Below are 27,966 nucleotides of genomic sequence, written 5' to 3' on the forward strand. Positions count from 1 at the left end.
ACCGATCGCCGCCGCCGTCCAGTGCGATCGCAGCGACTACCACTACCACGAAATCGTAGTCATTGTTTGTTATTATTATTATTATTATTATTATCAAGTCCGATCAGAAACGTCGAAAACCCACAAACTCACGACGACGGTCCGCTGGAAGAGCTTTTTATCGGCGTGACTGTTATAAACGATCGGCTCGACGACATCATCGTTTACAAGTAGTCTACAACGATCGGCGAGACGGGTGACCGACCCATCGAGCGCGTCCACTCGCGGAGTCGGCGGTCATGTCGTGAAACCCGTAACTCCGCCGGACGGATAAGCGTACCCGATAGCAGCACTGTGACCGTTGTCCCGGGTCCTTTCGTCACAACATCACAACATGCGCCCGAGCGGCGGCGTCTGCCGAGAACTCCTGTTGTCCGGTTACTGTCTGACGCTGTGGCTTTTGCTGCTGATCGCGCCGGTACGAAGTGAGTACAAAACCAATGCCACAGTCTTACATTAGTTATCTTCTCTTGCCACATCGCGACGGCTTTACATATCTTCTATACACAGGCCCGTCGTTAGGGTACAAGCAAGTTATGTGCTGCTTTAGGGTGGCTTAAATTGTTTAAAGAAATTGAAGCGGAAAAATCAAATAAATATTTTATTTTGTATTTAAACAAGTATACATTTTGCTTTGGGGCGGAAAATATCTAACGACAGACCTGTCTTAACAATATACAACAATGTTTTCACTCTGACTTGTTGACGATTCGACAATGATGATGATGATGATAATAATAATGATACCTACAACAGTTCAATGCATTGAAAATATCAACTCTTCGTACTCCTTGTAACACAAACTGTCTTCTGTTCTTTAATGCCTAGTAGTTAATTTTAACACCCCAAATACACATTCTTAGAGCAAGTCATTATGATGTCAATTATACTTATACTACTTGGCACCCAGTGCTTAATTAGTTTCAATGAATCCTAAACAAAGAATAGTTACTACTTAATCATCCTTTTTATAATATTAAATGTATTATGATAATACATGAGGTCGAGACTTGAATGCCAATAATTCTATCATTAATAAGTGATTAACAAACAGGTTTTCCTACGTGAAAAGAAATATTATCATGTTACAATACAAATCCTTACCTAATAATTACAATTAATCAATTAGTACTGACTATTTAATCATCTTGGTAGGTACATTGATTCAGTGACGGATCCTGGGCTTAATTATGTAGGGGACAAAAGTACAAAATGTACATACATTTGCTACAAAATTGGCTAAACACAGTGTAAAACAAAGGAAAACTATGGCTAATGCGAAATGCCCCCTTTGCCCTCCCAAACCTCCCCCTGGATCCGCCACTGATTTGATTTAAAACTAGTAACAAATATACAATAATTTTAATATTTGGTATTTCCGGTTTATCTCGACTACCGCAATTTATTGTTGAATTTTTAAAAAAAATTCAGTTAATAATTATTTTTGTGGATGATTGTACATTTTTATATCCATTAGAATTCTAGAAAATGTTTGCAAAGTTTTGTGCAAGCTATTCCCCTTTGTTTTTTTTGTTTTGCCGATCTCCAAAGGTGTTCAATTATTTGGGTGTTTGCTCCTGTGGGTCTAATTATTGACGAAATAAATACCAACAAAAATGGTTAATGGTCTGATAACAATATATAAGTTGTATATTTCGACGATACCGATTACAAAGCGGAAATGTACATTTATAAACAGATTCCTATTAGGAGGTAGTTGAGATAACACTGATGATTATAACTGTATAAGGTAGTCTTGAAAAATTTGGGTAGTTGGGATAACTCGCAAGTACCAAATCTTTATTTATTTAATTGATAAGCACCTTAATTATAATATTATTAAACTATCTTGTTATGAATGTTATGTCGTGTTATTTCACTAAAATATAACTCATTTTGCATGTATAATTTGTTAAATAGGTAGTGTAAGATTTATAACTGAACCTAGTGATATTGTAACAACTGCCGGTAAAACCATACGATTGGATTGTGAAGCAAATTTTGATAGTGTTGCTACATTGCCTCAAATTAGATGGAGGATTCCTGATGGACAATACTTCGATTTTATCGGAGATACAAGAAGGTAAATTCTTTAAGAACAGTATTATTTTTAGTTTACCTACAATACCATTAGATTTTTTTAATTGGTTCTCTTTTTCTTTAATACCAATTGATTATATTTATTTGTTTATAACCTTAAAATTATAAGTAAATTGTATAGTTTCATTATAACCACAATCGTTCCTTGAATGTATTTTTCACTGTAACTTACTATTTCTGTTAACTATAAAATTATTTTTGTTAAATTATCTACCTAATGTGCTTTAAATATTGAATTAGGATTAAGGACTACCTATAATCTAAACAAAAATATAAATTATAACTGTAATACTATTAAGTATCTACTTTAAATTAAAACAAACATATACTTGGAGAATATGTGTTAAATGACTGAATGATTAATTGTTTTTACAATTTATAACAGTACCTAATTTACTTTAATATAATACAAAATTTTTTTTTCTAACCTGAAGCCAAATTTCATACAGGTTGTATAATAATAGGTTGTCATGGTTATTTATTAACAAACACAATATGTATGATTCATAGATTTTTCTTATAGAGGATAAAATATCAAGTGTGCTACTGGGAAGGGGTTTTTTTTTAGTACTTTAACCATACAATTTAAGAATAAGAAAATAAGAAAATAAGAAAAACATTTAATGTGAAACTTAGGTTGAATTGTTATGTTATTAATGTTTAAATTTTAAACAAGTTAAACAATGTCACAACATTTATTATTCTCTCAGAAATGTAAATAGCCCTCCCTCTAATAGAATTGTATATATGTCTGTAGGCTATGTATATTGTGCAGAATACTTAAGTATTAGAACGCGGATTTGTATGCATTAAAAACCAACCAAATATGAGCTAATAAATATTAAATATGCATAAATATATGCACTAAAATGTTCAAATATGCATGGAACAAATAAATATGCACTCAAAAGTTAGCAAAAAAGACATTTATTTTCTAAATATTTAATTAAAATAATAAATATGAAATTATGGAATGTAAACTACGTTTCCTTTAAAATATCTGTTTTGTAGCTAGTTTTAATCTATAAGAAAAAAATAGGAATCAATTAATATCAAAAATATATCCTAAGGGGAATTTACTAATCTATAAGAAAATAATTAATTCCCAAACATATTTAGGAAAACCATTTATGCCTATGAGTGTACCTATTAATTTACAAAAATTAATTTTCATAGAATTTTTTCATACTATTATTATTTTATTCATACCCCTTAATATACAATTTTCAAAGGTTTATTTAAAAAATATATTTTTCTTTACTAAAATTATTGGTTTTTATATTTTAAGCATAGTATTATACTGTTTTAGATCTATTTTGAAAAATGGGTCTTTGCTTATTAAAAATGTTTTCAATAATGACGAAAAAGATATTTCTGAAGGTTTAGAAGCATATCAATGTGTAGCATTTGTTGATAATATTGGTTCTGCTGTCAGTCGTATAGCAACTGTAACTCTTGCACGTAAGTCTTACTTGATGAAGTTTTTATATTTATTTATTTATTAACAATAATATTAAACAGGTTTATCGCCATTTGAAAAACAACCAACAGATCTAAGACTTCTTCCTGGACAAACAGCACATTTCTCTTGTGTTATTAATTCTCAACCTTTACCAAAAATTACTTGGTTTAAAGACCATTCACCATTAGTAATAGATGCTCGTATGACAATATTCCCATCAGGTAAGATCATTAATTTCACTACATTTATTATTAATTATGATTAATATTTAATATCACAATATAACTATATTCATTTTTTTGTTATTTATAGGATCATTAGAAATTGATGATGTTCATAAAGAAGACAATGGTGCTTATAGATGTAATGTTACTGGATTGGATAGGCATAGATTAAGTGACCCTGGAGTGTTGACAATTGTTGAAAACGAAGGTTATTAAAAAAAAATATATCTATTTAACTTCTACATTTTATAAAAACAATATAAGGGTAAAGTAGTTAACTGCTCTGGTGTACAGTAGGTATCGAGTGGATCTCGTCATTGAGTCGGCACTTTAATGAATGTTTAATTTTAATTAAATGATTAATAGGAAATGGATTTATATGCTCTAAAAAATAAGAAAAATGCTTTTGAAAAATAAAATTGAATGCATTCATAACAACAATTTTAAATGCTCTAAAAAATGCTGTTAAAATTATTTTTAACAATGAAATTTGTATTGTTATTAATTAATAATAATCATATAAATTCTTATTCTTAATAATTATTCGTATCATCTTATTATTCATCTTCTTCTATCTTTTTTCTAGCCTGAAAATTATTTTGAAAAAATTAACTATACAAACCGTATTATAGGTGGCGACAACTTCATATTTTTTTGATAAGTAAAAACATAATAAATAATATAAATAGAATTACAACAAGGCTAAATAAATAATATAAATTTTATTTTTTAGATTGAAATTTAACTAAAATGTTATCCATTCTTATATTAAAATAACTTAGAAATATAAAATTGTCAAAAAAATGCAAAATAGAAGTTATAATTTTAATTCCTTCATGTATACAATGAACTTTGTGCTTGAAAAGCAATGTTTTTAGACTTTTAGAGAAAAATGCAATTTGCATTCAAATCCATTCCCTAATGATTAATAATAGTCCAATGTATATGATGAAAAACAATTAAACCAAAGAAAAATTAATTTAATAATAATATCATACTTATAACTAATGCTTGTATTAGATTCTGAGTGATGAATGTATTGATTTTAAATGTTGTGTTTTTTTTTATATCTGGTAATAAATTAGATCTAGTTGGTATGTTTGGGAGGTCAATATTTTTTTTTAATAATTGTGTTGTCAGGGGGTGTAAAAATATGAACTTGGTTAACATTTTAATTAAATTATTAAAGTAATTGTTTTATTACCCTGGTTACAAAAAAGTTTGACCATCAATTGATAATTTTATAGTTTTGTACCTTAAATGTTGAAAAAAATATGAGCACCTGATCAAAAACACTTAAAATATTAACAAAAGATTCTTTAAAGTTGTTAATACTTAAGAAAAAAAAATATAAGAGTAATTAATTAAATTAGCTTCAATATAAGATATTAATGAGATAAATCTGATATCCTTCCCAAAGTATAATGATTTGATAAACGTCTGTGACCATAGCCCTGAAAACCTTATTTTAAACTATGAGAGTTAGAAAGTTTGTAGATGGCTCAATAAAAATGGCTTGTCAAGTAGATACAAAATGTAAAACTTAAAAATTAAAAAAAAAAAATATATTTTTAACTGTTGAAAAAATAGTTAATTTTAGCTAGATTTTTCTTTAGCAACACCGATCTCTGATACTGGAAAACGGATTTGGTTGTTTAGGGTCTTGTTAGAATCACATTGGCTAGCAGAAGTATAATGAGTTTCACTTCTTTAGACATCATTAATAGTTCATTAATTACACACCTTTAAAGTTGTAGATAAGAATTAAATATCAAACTGAAAATTTGTTTAAAATTTTAAAAGAGTTAAAAAGTATGTTCAACAAAAATAGTAAAACTAAAGTATTAAAAAAGATATTTTATTTCTTCTAGAAAAAGTGTACAAAAAGACTTGGCAACTAAAAACACGCTTCGTTCACTCTGCTCAGAATCGAATATAATATAAAATGTAATTTAAATTGTATTTATAATTTGTGTAGATACAATTAAAAGATTAAAAGCTCCAGAATTTGTTGCTAAACCTCATTCAACAATAGCTTTGGAAGGATCAATGGTAACTCTAGATTGTGCAGCTGTCGGAAATCCACGACCACAAATTTCTTGGTTAAAAGGTGGTACTCTAATTGATGTAGCGTAAGTATAAGTGTATCAATACATTTTTTATATTCTATAGATTACAGGGTTTCTTTTTATTTGAGTTTGAAAATTGTTTAGCTATACACTTAAAATTGGTTTAGATGCTTATAAAAATGAACCCTGCAAAATGTTGATCAAATGGAAAGAGATTAATCCCTGTCACAAAAGCATTGAAGTTAATTGTTAACTAATTATAAGTACCCATGAATTTATAAAAATGGATTTAATGTTTCAACCAAGTTCAAAATAAGTTTACCGTACACACATGTCCGCCTTTTTATCTTTGTTACTATGGTACATTATCATCAATAAAATATGATAAATAAGTGACCACATTTTTTTTTTCCCGACATGGTTTTATTAATTGTTTGATAGTTGATTACATTTAATAAACATATTATGTTTTGATAAAGTGGACTTACAAGAATAGTAGTAGTAATAACACATCAAGTGTTTTATTTCCAATTTAAAAATTATCGATGTATTTTAATTAAGGTATGAATTTATTTAAGAAAATAATATTTTTTTAATTATTATTTTAGACATCTGGATACTCGGTTTAGCATAATTGGTACTGGTGGCTTACAAATAACACAAGTAAATAAAAATGATGATGGGAATTATATTTGTCGAGCAGAAAATCATGAAGATTCTGCTGATGCTTCTGCTACATTAGAAGTCCATGGTGAGTAATTCTATGCTTGGTAATGCCAAATTATCTGAAAAACATTAAATCAATTAATTATAAATGTTACCTTGACATTATTGCTTTATACTACCTAGAGTTGATGTATAATGCATGAAAAATAAAACAAATTAGGAAAGCTTTGCAAGCGTGTGCTAAATTCCCAGCTTCTAAATGCATATTAATACAACACAATAAACAACTATAGTTCTATATAACACAATTTAAAAATAATTATTTGGTAACTTACATTTTTGTACCTATTTTTTAATATTAGCTTGATATTGTGTAAAAATATATGTAAATTTTCATTATTTTTGAGTTTTTCAAACTTGAATAACTTGTTTTTAGTTCTAGCTTATGTATAAACAATAGAAATTTCATGGAATATAAGTTGATACCTACTTGTATTGAGAGTAAGAAGATTATGTAACAAAAAAAAATTATTATTTAATTTTACATTCCCATACTAAATATTATAATATAATAATCAATTAATTTATCAAGCTATTAAAATAGTAGTAATAGACTAGTCTAATAACATAATAGAAATAAACAATACAATAGTAACATAATAATAATGACTAGGGCTCAGAAATTGAGGCGATTCGCATTTTTTTTTTTTTTTTTTGGAACTTTTCAGACGATGCTCTTCTGGCCACAAATGTGTTTCATTAGCATGTGAATCTGAACAACTAATTTTTATTTTGCATTTTTTTGTGTTAATTACTTTTTAAGTTATTTTTTGACATTTTTAGGTCATTTTCCCACTATTTTAGTCATTTTTACTGATTTCACATAGTTCACTTCTTATTGTTTCTTGTCGACCATTATGCCGATAACTTAAAACATAGAAATTACCACGGACTAAGATTAGTACATATCCAATTTTATCTCACCGATTACATTCATCGTTTTCGTGTTGTAGTGAATATTATTATACCTACATTTCATAATTTTTTCCTAATATTCGATTAGTATCCGATTTTATCTTGCCAATTACAGTTGTCGTGTAATTGTGAATAATATTGTACCTAAATTTTATTATTTTTCTTGGGTAGGGAGATATACAATTTTTATAGACATTCAGTATACACATATTATATTCATATTATTATAATATACATGTTGTATTGTGCACAAAATGTGGTCTCCGATCCCCCCGTAGATATGCCACTGTGCTGAATGCCATACTATTATGTCATATAATAATATGGATTGAACGAAAGTAAAATATACTATTTTTAGACATGGTATGTCAAGGATATTGTGTAGTTCTTTAAATATGTGTAAACATTTCCGTAAGCACATTATTACAGTATCGATGTGAGGATTCCATTTTAAATGTTTGTCAAAAATTACACTAAAATATGTTGCTTATCAAACTTTTGCTCGTCTGAACACGTCTAATTACATATTATATCTGTTAATTCTTTTCCTTTACAATCTTTACAATAAGATTTTATTAACATTTGGTCCGGCGTGTTAATATTAGACAAGGCAAATGGAATAAAAATATATTTATTTTTATTCAATGCTAAACAATTTTTACTATACCAATAGTTCACTACTGAAAGGCCAAAGTTAGCCTTTTTTACTACCAAATGCCAATTATTACCCTTGAATAATAATACCGTATCGTCAGAAAAAACTAACATGTCACCATCGTCACCATCTATGTCTAAATTTAATAAATCATTTACGTAAATAGAAAAAAGTAACGGGCCTAATACTGTTCCTTGTGAGACACCATACTTAACTATGCACGGGTCGCTAATTATACCGTTCATTTTAAAAATTTGGATCTGTTAGTAAAATATGATTTAAACCAGTACCAAAATGTGTTAATACCGATTATTGATTTTAATTTAGTTAGAAGTAGATCATGAGTCAAATTCTTTGGTTGTATCTAAAAATATTGCTATGCAGTTTTTATTTTTGTCTAGACCATCATATATTAAATTTAAAAAATGTGAGATTGCCTCTTGGAAAAGTACTGTTTCTCTAAAACCAAATTGTTGGAAACTTAATCATTTAGATAAGTTACGATATAATCTGATATCTATATCAGTATATTTGAAGATGTAGAATAAAAATCTTGCAAAGTACCTATTTTTAGTGATTTAATCATTTTTAGTACTTGGTTACTATTAAAAGTACATATTCTAATTTAGTTCCTATTATTATCTTTTTCAGTAATTTATTTATTTATTTATATTTATATTTACGGGTCTAGCCCTTTTGAAAAACAAAGTTTGATATATACAGATTTACAATAAAATTAATAAAGATATACATAGGTATGGTATAAGCATTAACAGAGGCGGGAGGCGTCAACATTGGCAAGAGACATTAATCTTGTGATAGGTTCGTTTGCTAAATAATTTGAGGTGTAAGAAGGAATGTAGAAAGGAGCATTATTTCGAGAAATACGTTGAGGTACTCTAAAATTGATTAGGCTTAAAAGGTAAGGCGAATCTATGTTACCTGATATCAATCCATTTAGAAACTTAAACCCTAGAGTAATTCTCCGATTAGAAATATTAATAGCATTTTTCATATTATTGTCATTTTATATTTGAGTTGTAATTTTTTCTCCCACACCTGCAAAATAGTTATTGAATATATTTGCACATTTTAGTGTTTTTATTAAATTATTAAAATTTTTTTTCAAGGATTTTTTGTGAAATTGGTTATTTTTATCATTTTTATTAGTTATTTCACCAATTATATTCCAAAGCTATTTTGAACTATTACTATTATTATCAGTAGTATTATATATGAGTTTTTTCCTATAGAACTCATTTTTAGCGCATCTTATTTCTGAACAAAGTTTATTCTTATATTTTTTATAGTAATTTAGAAAATCTATGTTTATAACAATAATGGTGTACACTATTTAGTTTCAATTTAATTGTATCTAGTAATTTTTTTAAACGCTTAACTATTAAATACAATTATTTATAATTATAGTTAAACCACTATTTATTCGCAAACCTAAAGATACAATGGTTCTTGAAAAAGAAGACATTACGTTAGAGTGCGAAGTAGCCGGTAAACCTCCACCACGAGTCATTTGGCTAAAAAATGGTGATAGAATTAAACAAGATGAATACCTACAGTTTGTTAGTGGGTGAGTAATCATATATTATGTAAGTTTAAGAATTACAAAAACATTACCTTAGTTGGATTGTCTAAAATGTCATTATATATAACTGGTTGCACAACTCCAATATTAAATTGCTTAAGAGGACGCTGCACTCACATGTGTTGTCTCCGTCTTATAAATATATAACATAGCAACTGTTTTGTGCGGGTAAGAACTACTCAGGCTGTAGACCAAGTTAAGCAACCAAATTTGAACTCAAGAAAGAAGAGAACATACAACGTGTAATATCACATATGCAAAAAAAGTTGTTATTGTTTAAAAATCATTATTTTTGAGTTTTTCAAACTTGAATAACTTTTTTTAGTTCTGATATCGTAAAAATATAAACAATGTTGCACACTTAAATGTTCTTCTTTTTATAGTGTGAAAATTTGGGTGCTTAGCTTTGACTACTGCCTGAGTGGTTTTTACCCGCGCAAAACAGTTATTGCTATATTTTACATTTGTAAGATAAAGACAACACATGCAGGTGTAGTTTCCTCTTAAAATACATGGACCATTTAATATGGCATGCAATAAGGCTCTGTAGAACTAGATTGTAGTGAACCCTAGCGGCAAACCATACAATTGTAGTACAGACCATGGTTGCTTAAGTTAATGTTTCAAAAATTTTTCACAAGGGGTGCTCAGTAGTTATTCATTCTTATGATAATGTGATAAAAAGAGGGACAATTCATTTCATGAAGTTGTGCAAACAGTATATGTACAACTGAGATTTTAAGTGAAATTGTAATAATTATCAGTAGAGAAGATTACAATGGAAAATCAAATTGAAATTCCATGTACAATATATTATATGTTCTATGAAGAAATAGCAGTAAAAATAATACATTAAATACATTTTTGAAACATGTGTTTTACAGGACCAATTTAAAAATATCTGGCTTGATGACTATGGATTCTGGCATGTTCCAGTGTTTGGCATCAAACCCTGCTGGGAATATTCAGTCATCAGCATTTTTAAATGTTTTTCATGCAGGTAATTTAATAGTATTTCTATTTGTTTATAATATATCACAGTAATGCTTGGATTTATGGAATTAGAGATTTATTGATTTTATATTTCAGTAACTAAATAACTTTAATGTATGTAGTAAAATATTAGATATGTAAATATATTTTTTTTTTTTTTAATACATGTCAATATTTTTAGTTTGTGGTTAATTTGTTTATTTTATAATTAACTTACCTTATATAATATAATATACTTACAATGCTTTATTTACTTAACAATATACACATAATTACTAAATGAAACCAACCGATATATTATATAAATTTGTAATGGTATATACAACAATAAAATAATAATATATAAATAAATATAAATAATTTATAATAATATAAAATAATAAATATTTTTATAACTTTTGTTTTGCTTATATAATATTTATTTTTCATATGAGTTACACATTCCTAAGTTGGCAGCTAACATACAATAATTAATCTTATCAGTGTAGTATAATTATTAATAGCTGGACTAGCTTATTTATATTAGTTAAAATGTTTACAATAACAGTTACCAATCTTTAGAATTTATTTAAGTAAAAAATCCTATACAAAAAATCATTTTTGAATAATGATAACGTAAAAACTAAAATAACTTAAAATAACGGTTTATAAATTCTTTAAGATCATTCACTTTATTATTTATTACTTTTGCTTTGTTTTGTTTTGTAGTCATTTATTTATTTTTGTTTTGCGTTTTGTTATGTTTTTGCTTTTATAAACAGAAAATGTACCTAGTGCAAACAGTTCTACAAATATTAGTAATGATTTCGTCAACTCATTCTCTGCAGCTGAAAAACCCAAGGATTTAAAAAACAATCTACCATCACCCCCAAGAGCACTTGAAGCAAGTCTTGTATCGTCTAGGTTAGCCACTTTAACTTGGATTATTCCACTTAAACCTAATGGAGAGATATTAACTTATACAATATTTTATCAACAAGAAGGATCAGACAGGTTAATATTTGTATAAACATATTTTTAATTATTTTTAATCGTTTTTATGTAAATGTTGCAGAGAACGTATGACAAACACAACACAAACTGATATAACTATCAACGAATTAATACCCGATAAGCATTATCTCTTTAGAGTTATAGCACAAAACAAATATGGTATAGGCGAAAGTTCGCCGCGTTTAAAAGTAATGACCAAGGCAGAAATTAATTTACCTGGACAACCCTTCAATGTAACTGCTAAAACAGTTACACCTACATCAATAATTGTCTCTTGGTCTAGACCAGAACACGGCAGTGAGAATTTGAAAGAGTACAAATTATTTTATATGAAGGTAGCATTGTAATAAATAAATAAAAAAACACAAATCTGTACTTATAAATATTTTACATTTACCAGGATTCAACTACCGAAGAACAATTTTTCATAACAAAACATACAGACCATGAAATAAGTGACCTTAGTCCATATACCAGGTATAAAATTTGGGTAGTGGCATACAATCAAAATGGTCCCGGGATGAACTCTTTAGAATTGGTTGTTTTAACAAAACCTTCAGCTCCATCTCAACCGCCACAAAATATTGTTGTTGAAGCAATTTCTTCTACGGTATATCAAAATATTTAATAATAAAATAATTTATTATTAATGTATATTATTTTTAAATTTAGGAGATTAATATTAGATGGGAACATCCACCAAAATCCAGCCAAAATGGAGTTATAACCGGTTATAAAATTCGATACAAAAAACCAGATAAAAAATCATCTGGTGACACCATCACAACGGCTGGTGATAATTTAGAATATCAAATTTCTGGATTAGACAAAAGTTCAGTAAGTAAAAAGTTTTTAAACTTCTTATATTCTTTTAGTATTGTTGTCTTTTATTCCTCTATATATGAACAAAGCGTTTAACATTTTTATGAATTAATATTCTCAAACTTAAAATAAAACCTATAGTTAATAGCTTATTTTACTCAAACTTTAATTTAAGGAATCACTTAGTTCATAATTAAGTTATTACTTAACATAAAAAGTTGAATATATACAATTACAATATTCAATTAAAAATATATATGATTATCTTCTAATCATATTTATACCTATTGCAGATTAAAAATGTGTATTTAATACGGGAGATCTTGTATTCATTTAAAATTAATTCATATTATGCGAAACAAATAAAAACCGATAGTTAAATATTGATGGAAAAAAATATCTAATATTAAAACATTTCTTTATCATCTAATTATCATATTTTATTTTATAATTTGGATATTAAATAGTAGGTAGTTAATATTTATGTATGTTAGTTGTTCTTTAAACTAATGTACTTGGAATATATTTTATTTAACAAAGTTAGCTGGTTATTATATTTTATTAATCATTTCAGACTTATCAAGTTCGTTTATGGACTTTAAATACTGTTGGAAATAGTCCACCTTCAGAGTGGTTTACAGTTTTAACATTTGATAAAAATCTTAGGGAAGATACCGTACCGGATGCACCTACTAATTTCAAAGGTTAGTTTTAATTTTATAATTTTTATTTATTTTCTTAAATGTATTATTTTAAAATAGTTCGAGCTTTTTCCAATTCACTATTGGTAACCTGGTCTCCGCCAAAAGATAAAAGTATAATTGTTAGAGAATATACACTAGCATGGGGTAAAGGTGTTCCTGATGTGTATAAGGAAAAATTAAATCCAAAAATACGACAATATGAAATTAAAAATTTGGGTGAATATTAATTAATTTATATATTTTTTATTTAAAATTATTTTATGTGTATCATCATTTTTAGAACAAAACGCTGAATATGTACTGAGTCTAGCTGCTGTTAATGATATGGGTTTTGGACCATTAGCATACCTAGTAACAACCATAAAAGAACAAAATATTGTAAACACATTGGAGGAATCATCAAACCCAATAATACCACCAATTGGTTTAAAAACTAACGTTATATCACCAAATGCCATAGAAGTATCATGGACAGATAATTCTCTTTTAGATGATTTTGATGTAATACATATTTTATTAAAAACAAACCAATTAATTATACATTTAATATTAATTTTAATTTTAATTACAGTCAAATGTTGAAGATGTACGTCTGTATGTTGTGCGATACAAATCGTCCTATTCAACTAACAAATCACGTTACAATTATGTAAACACCACTGAACTTTCTTGCATTATTAATGAACTAAAACCTAATACTCAGTATGAGTTTACAGTAAAACTGATAAAGGTAAATTTTTAATACTCAATTGTTGGTATACTCTAGCCCACGAAAGTGAGTGAGTGCGTCAACTAAAAGACTAAAACTTTTCTCACGTGTACACTCCCGTCAGCTATACATACTGTGCTACAACAGTCACAACATTGTTGCATCTGCTATGTACCTTTTGCCAATCGTCGTGTGTTATTAGAGTGGTAGTAACAATTATGTTGGGAGGGATGATGGTGGTCAGAGGTACCACCTTTTAGTGGACATACGGGCAGAATTTTTTGTGACAATATTAAGTTTGATATATAAATATGAATGTTGCCACACCAATTAATGGTTTCACCTACTGCATTCAAATGTTCCTCTTCAAACATTCTAACGGATGCATATTAACAAATTAAATATAAAATACTACTTTTGTTTTTTTTATTGATATGTAAACCCATTTGATATAAGATAATATAATAATAACTACTAATTATTTTTTTTAGTTTTTAAAGAATATTTTTGGTAACTCATTACTGCTTTTAGTAATTTTTTTCTTGCATTATTTTTCAATAAAATCTGAACAGTTTTATTTGAAGTTTTGACTTAAAAAGTTCTACTTTGCACCGGTTCCTTTGATCACTTTTGATTCATGATAGAAAAAATTCTTTCAACATAAGCATTTGATGGTAGAGGGAGCACTGGTGGCGAGAGAAGTTGCAATGGAGATTAGTCTGCATACACAATACGACGAGTACACTCTCATGGCCTAGAGTATAGTTTTTTTTGTAGTAGTTTAATATAAAATAATTTGTATGACTAGGGCCAATATGAAAGTGCATGGAGTTTACTCGTTATGAATAATACTCAAGAAGCAAAACCAGCATCACCACCAAGAGATTTAACTGCTGTTAAAAATGATGATAAGCCTCAATCTATAACATTAAATTGGCAACCACCAAAATTTTCAAATGGACAAATTATTGGTAAGTAGTTTAAAACAAACAAATTAAAAGACTGGATTAACTGGCTGGATATTTTGTTCTAGCATATATGATTTTATATACAACTGATGATACAAGTTCAGACAATGAGTGGATTACTGAAACAGTTGAAGGAGAACTTATGTCTTACTCAATTAAAGGACTGACACCAAGTACTAATTATTTTTTCAAAATTCAAGCTAAAAATGCTATTGGTTATGGTCCATTTAGTCCTACTATTAGTATCAAAACATTGCCAGGTACTAAATTAATTTGAATATTTAATTAGTAATCCGCTTGATCAAGTTATCTTGTTAATATTTAATTTTGAAATATTTTTAGGTGGTAGTCCTTACAATGATGGAACATCATTAAAAGGTATAATAATTTAAAAAATAAACTAACATTCTCTTTTATTACTTATACAATTTTATTTTTGTTTTAATCTAATTATACAGATGGGAAAAGTGGTATAAACAACACAACTATTTTATACATACTGATCGCATGTTGTTTGTTACTTATATCATGTATTGGAATTGGAATTGCTTTATTGTGTTGTAAACAAAATAAACCATTAAGAAATCGAAGTAAAAAAGGGTAATTTTTTTTAAATTTTTTAATTAAATTTTAAAGTTAAAATATTTATGAAAATGTAATTTTAATTTATATAATTTACACTAGCAGTTTTACGATTGTTGAACAATTTAATTTTGACATGGGTAAACTTTATTTTGTAAATTATGGTTTCCATAACATCTAGGAAATTGATAAGAAATAGTGTTGTTTATCTTTGTCCATTATCTTAGCACAGTTGAAAAAAATTGAGCATCAATTGAGGCATTGAGCGGTTATGAGAAAAATGCAGATTTGTATTTCTTATTGAATTTATGTTAAAAAACAAAATTAAATCAAATATCGGTTTTAATTAACTATAAATTATAATAAATCATGGATCTTTTTAAAAGTTTTTTTTTTGAATAAATAACACAAGGTTCAACAAACTTTTGTTGGATAATCCACTTGCTCTCGCACATAATTCTTTTATATAATACAAAATATTCTTAGGTCTGATTTTTGAATTAAAGTAATTTAAGTGACAATAAAGCCATTAAAATATAAACGTTCAGCTAACATAATACATGTTATTCTATTATTACAGAAAAATCTAAAATGCATTTTAAACCAAAAGAAATTGTTATTACATAATTCTGATAGTTTTAGATAACAAGTTTCACATTTTAAGTTTCAAACATAGTAGCATTTTAAAATAAATAATAAAATAATGATATCATTTATAATCATACAATTTAAATATTTCAATATAACATCTAACTTATTTTTAACAACAAACCATTGGTATTAATTTTAGTAATATTCTAAAAATATGAGTAGTTAATAGTACTCTCACCACAAGCTTTGCTTACATAGAGTAGGTATTAACTTGTAAATAGAAATATTATGTATTAGTATACTTGAATTTCAATAAAGAACTATTCAGTTTGCTATCAGAAAAAAAATACTTAAAAAAACTAAAGTAAAAAAATAATATTTTTAAATTAATTAAACCGCAGATTTCTGATTTTAGATATTGTAAAACAGGGCTCCAACCTTTTTTTTTACGGCGGGCCAACATTTTTATGTATGACTATTATAAACTGTTATGAACAACATCAAAAGAAAAAATAATAAATTAAAAACAATGAAAACTAAATTAGATTAATATATTAATAGTTTAGCTATTAGGTGAAAAAACCTTTGGTAGGCCGTAGGTTGGAGAAGACCCCTGTTGTAGAATATCTAATAAAAAAATTATGTATTCCTATTATTTTTTTTTATAAATCATTTTTACATTTAAAATCACATAGTATAAAAAATTAAGTCAAAATATTTTAAAAAAGTAACAAAATAATAACTTTTTTTAAAATTTGGATGGAATTCTTAACTTAGTAATTAATATTTAATTGTCCACTAAAACTTACATTAGATTACATTTATTTACTTATTACATAGCATTGCACCTATTTTATTTTGATAATAAAACTAATGATACCAAAATGGCTCATCTAAAAATTTTAATATAATTTGATTACAACATTAATCTTATTCCATACAACAAAAGTGAAAACCTATGCCGTTTTTGCATTATTGTGGAAAATTCAACAATACTATTTTAAGATTCTAAATAAAATTATATTATTGCCTCAGTTATGAAATTTTTGTAGTTTACGTCTCTTGCACTGAATGATTCAATTACTATTATCATTTTATTAATAATTGATACCTCCATCATAATATTACTATATTAACTTGAAAAAAGTTAGTTAATGTTAGTTATTTATCAATAATAGATGACATTTAATTTTCACTTAAGGTATATAAAAGGATCGACTGGTTATAATGCAAAAGGGGTAGCTCAGTCTCCAAGCATTAAACCCCCAGATTTGTGGATACACCACGATCAAATGGAACTAAAATCGATGGAAAAATCTTCTCAGGGTTCATTAGATACGAGTTCTGGATGTGGTCAAGGAAGTTCAAATACGTATGATGGTCCTGACACCCGTGTTACCATACATCATGTACCACAAGCTACAAATTCTTTAGAAAAAAGTAACTACGTTTCATCGTATGTGGGTATGTATATAATATTTTTTCTCTATTACATTGCATTAAGTTAGGGATGAATGAAACTTAAATTTTGACCACAAATTCAACTTGAAACTTGAAACTGATCCAATTTTTTTTTTTAATATGACTTAAAAATATGATTTAAATAAAATATATTTTTATTTTAATTAACAATTTAGTTTTAAATTTCAAATTATTAAATATTGATTTGTTATAAAAAATTTGCAAAATATTTGTAAAATATTTGCCTATTGGATGTAAATAAAAATTATAAGTGTCTACACATCACACCATAACAAAAAAAAATATATTGTGCTATTCTAACTAGTCTTACATTACTCATTTAGTCTTTGCTATTTTAATTTCTTAACTCTAGATTACACGCATTAAAAATATTCACGAGATTCCACGTACACGGTGTTTTTGACCGTGTATTGAAATATTTCAATTAAAACTCGATAAATTGAAATAATAATTATTTTATTGATTTTAAATAAATAAAAATTGTCAAATGATCTTATTAATACATAATATAAACAAATTAAATTTTCATATAAATGTTTTACATATTAATTATATAAAATAATTTTATTCTAAAAAAAAATTATCTTCCATCGTTCGTTGTGAACAGTTTTGGCATATCGAAGGCGCTGTATGTTCTTTACATATATATGATTGACACTCGTTACACAAATTTGATGTTTTTCGGTTTTTTTTTCAATTACAAAATGCACATCTTCCTGGAGCATTTGACGTCTTTTGTACTGGTTCCTCTATAGCGTTTGTGATTTCACGTGTACAAACTTTTATATTCATTGGAATGTTTTTTATCTGTACTCTTTCCAACATATATTTATAAACTAATGCTTTTGAAAGACATTTTAAATATTCTCTATGAACAATTTTTGCATTAGTGTTACTAGCATAAATAATTTGGCTATTTATACCTGCAATATTTAGAACAGAAAAAAATATTGTCAATGGCCAACGCCAGCTGTTTCTTGAGACGGAATACTTTCCTTTCATTTGGTCAACAGTGTCGACTCCCCCTTTTGTCGAGTTATAAAATTTGATCATTTCAGGCTTCGATCTAGCACAGTCAGTATCAATGTTATCATTGTTATGTATAGTACATATAACTAAAACAATTTTATTAGCTTAAGGTTTATATGACACTAAAGTCATGTTTTTTTTTGAAACCAAAAATACTACTTTCAATCGGCCGCTCTTTGAGTTTTTGAACAAAAATTTGTGGTATTTCTCTCTTATTCGTTCGTAATGTTCCAACCATGGTTAGGTTAGGCTAAGGTCTTCTGCGAGAGGAATACTGCTGAACCAATTATCGCACGTAATATTTCGACCTGAACCAGAAATTGGCCTAATTAATCTTTCTACGACACTACAAGCACTGTTATTTACGTGATAAGGCCCGTTTGGCTGCTTCCCTGCATATATTTCCAAATTATATGAATAATATGTATTTGAATCTACTTATGCGATTATTTTGAGGCCATACTTTGCGGGTTTATTAGGAATGTATTGTCTAAAACGACAACGACCTCGGAAAGACTAACATTTCATCAATTGTAACATAATTATTCAATTCATAATAGTCTTGACATCTTCTAACAAAGTCTTCAAAAAATGATCGTATTGATGCAAGATTGTCCGAAGATTGTCTCAATGCACGTGTTGTTATATCATCAAAACGAATTGCTCGAAGTAATAAATAAAAGCGATTCATACCTATCGATAATCTAAAATATTCAATACCTGTACCGTCCATAGCCCATAAGTCCTTTATATTCACATGAGAAGACTGATAAACACCTGCTAAATATAACAAACCGATTTTCGCTTTTATTTCCGTGAGACTAGTCGGTCTTGCATCACGTGAACGATCGGACTTTGGTCTTATACGGTCAAGATAAATATTCGTGTATGTAACTATTTGTTCCAAAATAGAATCGGGAAAAAATAAATGCCACGATTTTTCAACACTATTTGCATTTTTAGCTAGTCCTTTTACTCCAGATACATGTCTAACTATATTATGTCATCTAATTCTATTATTTTTTGGTGGAGGACAATATTTCCAAAAAGTTTTACTATCTTTACCTATAAATTGCGGTCCGTTCGACCAATTAGAAAATAAATAGGTGCCATTATCTTCATAATTATCGTCTAAAGATTGTTCAGAATCACTATTATGACTAATATATTCTACCGCATCAACTCCTTCTTCATCACTGCCACCAATTTTGTCAAACTCAGTATTTTCATTATCAATAGTTTCGATAACTAAACGAATTTGATCGTCGTCCATTCTAATGAAAAAATAATATAATGTAAAACAACTATAATGAAAATATAGTAAGACTAAAACAAAAATTTACCTGGTAAAAATAAAACGTAATGATACTTACATGTATAAATATTTTATCTGTAGTATGTGTATTATACTCGTAGTTACACACAGTATGGCGAACCAATGTCAACTGACAACTAACAACAATATTGCCAGTCACAATGAAAATAAAATATTCATTTACGTTTTATCGATAGGAATAACGTCTTATCGGCGATAAGAGAGTTTAATAATAACACATAATTAAGTTATCATAAAATTTAATTGTGTATCAATGTCACAGTATAACATGCACACGGTCTTTTATACCGTATATTAATAAATTATTAATGAATTTTGAACCCTCCTTCTATAGTATAGGCATCAAATCGTATACAGTTAGGAGTTGTATCTAATGTTAGTTTATCATCTAATTAGAAGGTACCCAGATTAGGTTAGGATAATATTTCGTATTTTTGAATCAATGAACAAAATTCTAAAAGCCCGGTCTTTTTGACCGTGAAGCGTGTGCTCTAGGGTTAAAGTTCAACTTAGTGAAGACTTCAAGAATTTATAGCTAGAGAATGAAGTACTGAAATCAAAATAATTTTTTTTTTTTTATTTAATTGTTTTTATCTGTTCAGTTGTATGGCTTTATTTATGTATTATTTTACATGTTAAGTTTTATTCATTTATATTTTATATATAATAAGGTAATACAATTATGAAACCTTTATTGTCGGATGAAAAAGTCTCCACATTAAAAAAACGCTTTAAACCCAAATCTGTTGTTTTACCTGTTGATTCATTTGATTCTGTTTACCATGATAGTAAGTTATAATTGTTTTTAATAATTTTATATTATTAAATTTTATAATTTAATTTCTTATCTGGTAGAGTTATTTGAAAATAAATTAAAGCAATTTATTTTAGCTATGGCAACATTACCTAATCAAGAATCCCGTTCACCTCATCCAAAATCTCAATACGCAACCACTACTAGAGCTCATGTAACTGTAGATTTAACAGCCGGTAAAAACACATTAATGATTTTATAAATACATTGTTTATTATAATTATATTTATTTATTTGTAATAGGAGCTCCTGAAAATAATTATATCGTTCAAGCTACTACAGTTCCTGATAAATTTGAATCCATACCAGTATCATCAGCTGCAAATCTACAACAACAGCACACGTGCGTCTTTTCATTATTACTTAAATTCATTAGAAAAAAAAGACATGAATATGAAAACCACTTACGTCATTAGTTAATAATTGTTGGTTTTTGAACTTTTCAAATAACTTAATCATAAAGAACTTATTAGTATGGTTATTACATCAAATATTGTTGAAACAAAGCTTTATTTAACTGGTGGTGAATATGATAACGGTTGAGATAAAAATTGTAAGAACAAAATTGAGAATGTGCCTTAAAAAATATTTATTTCTTTACAGTTTACAATGTTAACATAAATATAAATTTTAGATTTTTTTCATAGGTACTATTTTTATTACAGTTCAATTGCAATGTTTTTTTTAATGATTAGGTATTTTGAATTTGCTTCATGGATATTATCTCTTCATAATTTGGTTTAAGTTTAGTTGAAGATAGAAACATTAAATTTTTCAAATGAGAATTTATTAGTTTGGTTCTATACTTATTTTTAATGAAAGTCATCCGTGAAAAACTTTTCTCACATATATATGTAGAGCCACATCTGCAAACCAATTTCACCGTTACATTATGTAATTCTGGAAAATCTTCCTCGGGTAGGCATTTCCAAAATTCTATAATCTCAGATGACTTTATATTTGCATTTTAAAACTGTTGAACTTTGAAGTTCAATAATTTCCAATTGCATATTGGGGTTATATTTTTGGAGATCGTGTGTCGCTATGATAAATGGATTAATAAATAAGTTATTTAAATTCTTCTTCTTCTTTAAATTTGCTGAATCTTTCTTGAAAATTATCATATAGTGATGAAATATGATTTTTAAAAATCGTCAATATCTGTTGGTAGATAAATAGATTTTAATCGTACAAAGTGATCTAAATTTCCCATTCCTAAATTACTTTTGAAAAGACGAAGTCAAGACATGAAAGAATTTATAGAAACTACAAGTGCTGGAAATAAATTTCCTTCACCTTGGAGTTGTTTATTGAGAATATTTAAATGTCTGAGAATATCAGTTAAAAATGCAAGGTTAATTAACCAATTTTTATCTCTCAGTAGTTCACATCATCAGGCAATTCATTATTTTTTTCTAAAATTTCAATAACTTCGTCTTTTAGATTCCAAAATCTTTCTAATGCTCTTCCTTTTGAAACGCATCTTACTTCACAAAATAATAATAGTTCACCAGATTCGTTAATGGCGTCTTCAAATAGAGTTCTGAATAATCAATGATTTAAAGGCCGAGTTTTTATTTTGTTTATACATGGAGATACTGGTTTTAATACATGATCAAATTTTAAAATTTTGGCGCATAAGGCTTCTAGGTGTATAATACAGTGATATTTATTTAAATTTCTATTCAAAAACTCCTCCAATAGTGTTACACAACCAATATTTTTACCTATCATACATAGAGCACCGTCTGTGCTTACACTTTCAAGTTTTGACCAGATTAAATCGTCACTTTTTAACAACAAAGTTTCAACACAACATTTTAGTTTATTAAATATATCTGTACCTTTTGTCGATGTTTCGAGTACTTCAAGTCCTACAAGTTCTTCCGTCACTTCAAACTTAGAATTCACACTTTGAATAAATATACTTAATTGCGGATTGTCCGTAATATCACAGCTTTCATCAAGCGCAAGAGAAAAATATTTTTAATTAGTAGTACTACACAAAATTTGTTTTGAAACATCTGAGGAAATTTCGTCAATTCTTCTCATAATTGTTTTACGTGATAAAGAAATGTCATTTACGTACGTAGACATTTTTGAATCATTTGCACTTTTTGCAAAAATATCGAAACTTTTTTTAATGATTTTGCCATCAGAATAAGGTTTTCCACACTTGGCTAGCAAAAATGCGATTCATAGTACGTTAACATCGTGTCTATTTTTTCATTTGATTGTTTAGTAAAAGTTGATTGCAGAGTTAACATTGAATTAGTCTTCTTTTTAATATATTCTATCCTCTTTACAGAACCCTCGGGGTATTTTTCAATAATATCACTGATTATTATAGTGCTGTTGAACATTGAACTTTTTTGGAACTGCAATTACAGAGTTAGATACTAAACATGTCGGTCTAGATTTTTTACCTTCTATACATAAAAATTTTTTTATCCATTCTGTATTAAAATTTCGCGAAGAAATATCATCTTTATAACTTTGTTTTACGCCTAAACTTGAAGTTCCTGGTTTATTAGATGCCATTTCACGATCACACACACACAACGACACAAACTACTCGTTAACGCACGGGCACGGCGATTCTAAAAAACTAACTTATTCTCGTATCGGAATAATAATCGGAAAATTCCACTGCAATAATATAATCCAATTTAATAATACTTATTTTTAAAAATTATATATTATTTTATCTGACTAGTTTGCCATTCAATAACAACAATTAATGTGCCACAAATGGCACGCGTGCCACAGTTTGGCCATCCCTGACTTAAACCATGAAACATTATTAAATGTAAATCACTGTTAAGTCACATAAAATGCAGACAAATATTAATACTATTACTATTAAAATGATGTCTAATAATATATAGTTTGATTACCTTTAGTGATGCATAATATTTATTTATGAATAGTAGTTGAGTTTTAAAATTGCTCAACTTTTGTATCTTTAAAGATCATATTTAATAATAATAATAAAAAAACTAATTCATTCAAATTAATTACTACATAAAAAAAAATTTAGGTTTTGAGTAACATTTTTATTTTATTGACCCGGCCCCGTGCACATTTATTATTATTTTTTTTTTTTATAGAGCATTACTAAATTCTAGTGAAAAAAGACAACAAGGTCATCCTTTAAAAAGTTTTAGTGTTCCTGCACCTCCGCCTCAGTCAGCGCCATCTACTCCTCAACAAAAACACATTGGTATTCAAACATAATTTTAGTGTTATTTGTAATAATTGATATATAATATGTATATATATATATATTTTTAGTAACAGTCAGACCTCAAGGTTCATCCAGTCCATACAAAAAAAATATTTACTCAGCTATTAATAATTCACCATCCAGTACATCTGTGTCTAGTGGTCCTAAAACGTGGAAGTCACCATTAACTGGTTCAAATCAAAGAGATACTATAACTGAAGTAGAATCTCTTAATAAAATACAAGTAATGACAAATTTTTGAATTTATTGCTTTTTAATAGTTAAATGAAATTTCTTCTTGTAATTTTAAGTAGGAATAACATACTAAGTTAAGTTACTGTAACAGCTTAATTTTATTAAGTAACATTATAGTCCAGTCCTTGTTATAATTATGCAGTTTGTATTAATAATATTGTTGCCGTGTAACTAATTGACAAATCATTATACTATGTATCTACTGCCTAAAGGTTTTATACTTTTATCCCTTCATATATTATAGTAATATAGTATTAAATATTTAGTTACCATTATTTATATGCATATATTTTCATTTTTAAAACCATGTACATGATGTTTATAAATAATAATTAACCCTTGTTATATTAACATCATAAAGTAATATAAATTAGAATACAATTTCAGAAAATTGAAAACTGGTGTTTTTAAAATATTTAACATGTTTAATTAATAAACCCGCCAAAGTAGAATCTATAGTTTAATTTTGAAAAACCAAAATATCTACGGTCAGTGATCATTTGTATTCTTCCTCAGAAAAAACTTTTTGCATTTTGTATACTGATATTCATTGGATCATTGAATATATGATACCAATATATTATAAACCAGCAGTATTTAAATAATATTTTTAATTATTTATTATGAATTAATTAGACAACAATTTTAATGAGTTGATTTTAAATAATTTTATTACTATTTATTATTATTGGTAAATATTTTTATAACTTGATAATAATACATGTACTAAAACAAAAAAAAATATTTACAGACTTCCTATAGCACAGAAGAACTCAATCAAGAGATGGCAAATTTGGAAGGTCTAATGAAAGATCTGAGTGCAATTACTGCATCCGAATTCCAGTGTTAGGCACAATTTTTTTATTTTCATTTAGGTCTGTTAATTATAAAAGAAATTACTTTTTAAAACATACATATTATTTAGATTTAATTTTAAGTATTAAATGCAGTATATCATAAAGACTGATCTCTGATGTCCAGAGTGACTATTTTAAACCACCAGATTACATTTGTAGGGTTATGTGTATATTTTTATTTATTTAGACACTTGTTTGTAAAAAAAAAATGTATGAATTTTTCATTCCTGTTTCTTTTGTGATATTTGAAAAAGTGATTTTTGGTAAATTAGCAATAACTTAATATGTTCCCATTTATGATTTATATAGATTATATAACCTTACAAGTTTGTTCTGGTAATTATGTGTTATTTCTGTCACATGCGCTTAATAGGTATTTCATGAAATATTAAAAGTAATTTTTGCAATATAAATGATAATTTATCACGCAAATTTGACCACCTGTTCCCCCTCCCACCATCTTGTACACATATATCCGATATAAAATTTTTAACAAATTAATATTTTTTGTTTAAACATTTGATATTCTTCATCATAGGTAAAGTTGTATCATCTATTTTGTATTGGTCATTTTATATTTTATCACAATATGCAGAACGTGTATTATTTATGTAAAATTAAAGTTATTATTATTATTATGAACTACTTGTTATAATGGTTATAAATGGCTGTTGATTAGGTTAGGTTTACCAGCAATACATTTATGTTATTTTCTATATATTCAACTGTAAATGACCAAGCATTCTTATGATTAAAATTTTTTTTTTACAAAAGTACAAAGTATTTATTAATAAGGACTAAAATAATATGCCCTCATACATTGCATAAAAATTGTGATTAATAATAATTAAGTCTTTAAATTTGTTTAAATAATTCATTGAATCAAAATACAAAATGTATTATATTATTGTTTACTGACAGTCTAATTTTTTTATGGCATGTAACAAATTTTAATTAAAATGTATTAAATCTCTTTTGTTAATGAAAAAATAATATTAAAAACATTTAATTGATGTTATGATAAAATTGTATTCCAAGATTAATTTTTTTTTTCTATTTGTGCTTTATATTAATAACATTGCATTTTATCAGGTTGATAAGTACTAATTTTCTAAATACATTAAATTATAGTATAGTTGATCTTTAAATTAATATTTGTACTTTACCTCTGGCAATTAAATCAAAATTATAAAAATTTTATACTAGTCGACTGGTGGTATAACTGTGTCAGAGAATATTTTTTAGTAATATTTTACAAAACACTATTCTGAAAATGTATACTTCTATTAATTTAATATATCTTTCTTAAATGTATTTCGTAACAGTTGAATAGAATATAGATTAATATATTCTAATCACAGTTTCACTAGCCATTATTTTATCAAAATATGAGATTTTGAGTATTATTTTTATATGATGCACATAATATTATAATTTTTTAGTTACAACTTATATTAATATATCTTAAAGATAGTTTTCTTTTTATCTCTTTTAGTTTTTAATATTATACTGCCATCAAAATAAAATGCAACTATCGCAATAATGCATCAATTATTTTTTTTTGTATATTATGTAAGATATTTGTAAATTAACATTCTCTACACTTTTGTAAATAACTAACTAAAATTACAAAAATATCATTCATATAATATGTCTTAACAGTTAATTTTGATTTGAACAGAAAATTATTTGCTAAAACATAAAATATTGTACTTATTCATGAATGATATTCTGTATGACAATTAAAAAAATATTTTGTTTGGTTTTTTAAACTTGATATTATAATCAAATTTTTTTAAAAAAAATAAGATATTTAAATAATATGTACCAGTGATATTTTTGCTTTATGATATAATATGTATAATTTATTTTTATAATTTACTGTTTAATTTATTTTATATTTTTATATTTTTTCATTTGTTTAAAATTAACACAAACCAATAATTGATTTTTATATTTCATTAATCTCAAATGTTTTTTTTTCTTTTTGTAATATCTTAACTTGCCCTTAATTTATTAACCCTTCCATAGTTTATGCAATAATTTAATACATAATTTGTTATTATAAATATTTATTTTAACTATTTATTTGGCTATCTATCAAATCTAAAATTTGAAAGTGCCTTAATTATTTCAAAAATTAAATTTATTTCTTGGAACTTTCTATACACAATCAAAAAAAATGTGCTGTTATCCTTAAGTAGATAGACTTTTAGTTTTAGTAATGAATTTCAATCAAAACATCACATGCCTGTACAACAGTTTTATGTTTATACAATTTTATATAAAATTTGGTACTAACTTAATATGTAATAACTATTAATCTTATGTTATAGATCTCTTAATCAAATGTCTTTTTTTCATGTCTTATTTAGTGCTTTATTTTTACAAAAATAATGACAAATTGTAGTTCCTCTTTTTTATCTAAACTTGTATTTGTATACCTACTTCAAACATGTACATTATTTTTAATAAACTTTTTTATGAGCCATCTGTGTTTTTATTTTTACATATTTTATAACAGATCATTTGAAGACCAAAATTATATTTATTTATGTTTACACTAGTTATCAGTTTTATATTTAAAAAAAATAATGTATTTTAGTCAATATATATTCATAATATAATGTGTATCCTCGAAAACAGGGTGCACTTAAAATTACCCATATTACTTAGTACTCTATACATATTTTTGAATTCGGTTTGCAGGACTTAAAACTAGACTATTGTATCATTCATCACCTACAGACAGAATTCTAAAATATGTACAGGGTACGGAGTAATATAGGTAACTGAGTTATAGAGTACCCAG

General features: G+C 26.7%; 1 protein-coding gene across 3 annotated transcripts; it reads left to right on the plus strand.

Moving 5' to 3' along the window:
* On the plus strand, positions 1-27,639 carry LOC132934071 (neogenin). 3 transcript variants are annotated; one of them, XM_061000346.1, is made up of 28 exons: positions 1-464; positions 1,960-2,122; positions 3,449-3,600; positions 3,661-3,822; positions 3,914-4,033; positions 5,804-5,957; positions 6,503-6,645; positions 9,619-9,778; positions 10,678-10,793; positions 11,548-11,779; positions 11,841-12,114; positions 12,180-12,389; positions 12,452-12,616; positions 13,176-13,305; positions 13,363-13,521; positions 13,586-13,806; positions 13,877-14,035; positions 14,823-14,985; positions 15,048-15,242; positions 15,325-15,360; positions 15,441-15,582; positions 17,357-17,619; positions 20,674-20,790; positions 20,894-20,992; positions 21,060-21,159; positions 23,927-24,039; positions 24,111-24,286; positions 25,049-27,639. In XM_061000346.1, exons 1-28 carry the CDS (start codon positions 374-376, stop codon positions 25,145-25,147), a joined length of 4,314 nt encoding a protein of 1,437 aa, XP_060856329.1. In that variant the 5' UTR covers positions 1-373; the 3' UTR covers positions 25,148-27,639. The 3 variants fall into 3 exon arrangements, with proteins under 3 accessions (XP_060856329.1, XP_060856330.1, XP_060856331.1); XM_061000347.1 differs by having other exon boundaries at positions 11,614-11,779; XM_061000348.1 differs by lacking the exon at positions 20,674-20,790 and having other exon boundaries at positions 2-464.
* Positions 27,640-27,966: the final 327 nt, after the last annotated feature.

This window comes from Metopolophium dirhodum, chromosome 1, assembly GCF_019925205.1.
Source record: "Metopolophium dirhodum isolate CAU chromosome 1, ASM1992520v1, whole genome shotgun sequence".
In the NCBI taxonomy this organism is placed as follows: Eukaryota; Metazoa; Arthropoda; class Insecta; order Hemiptera; family Aphididae; genus Metopolophium; species Metopolophium dirhodum.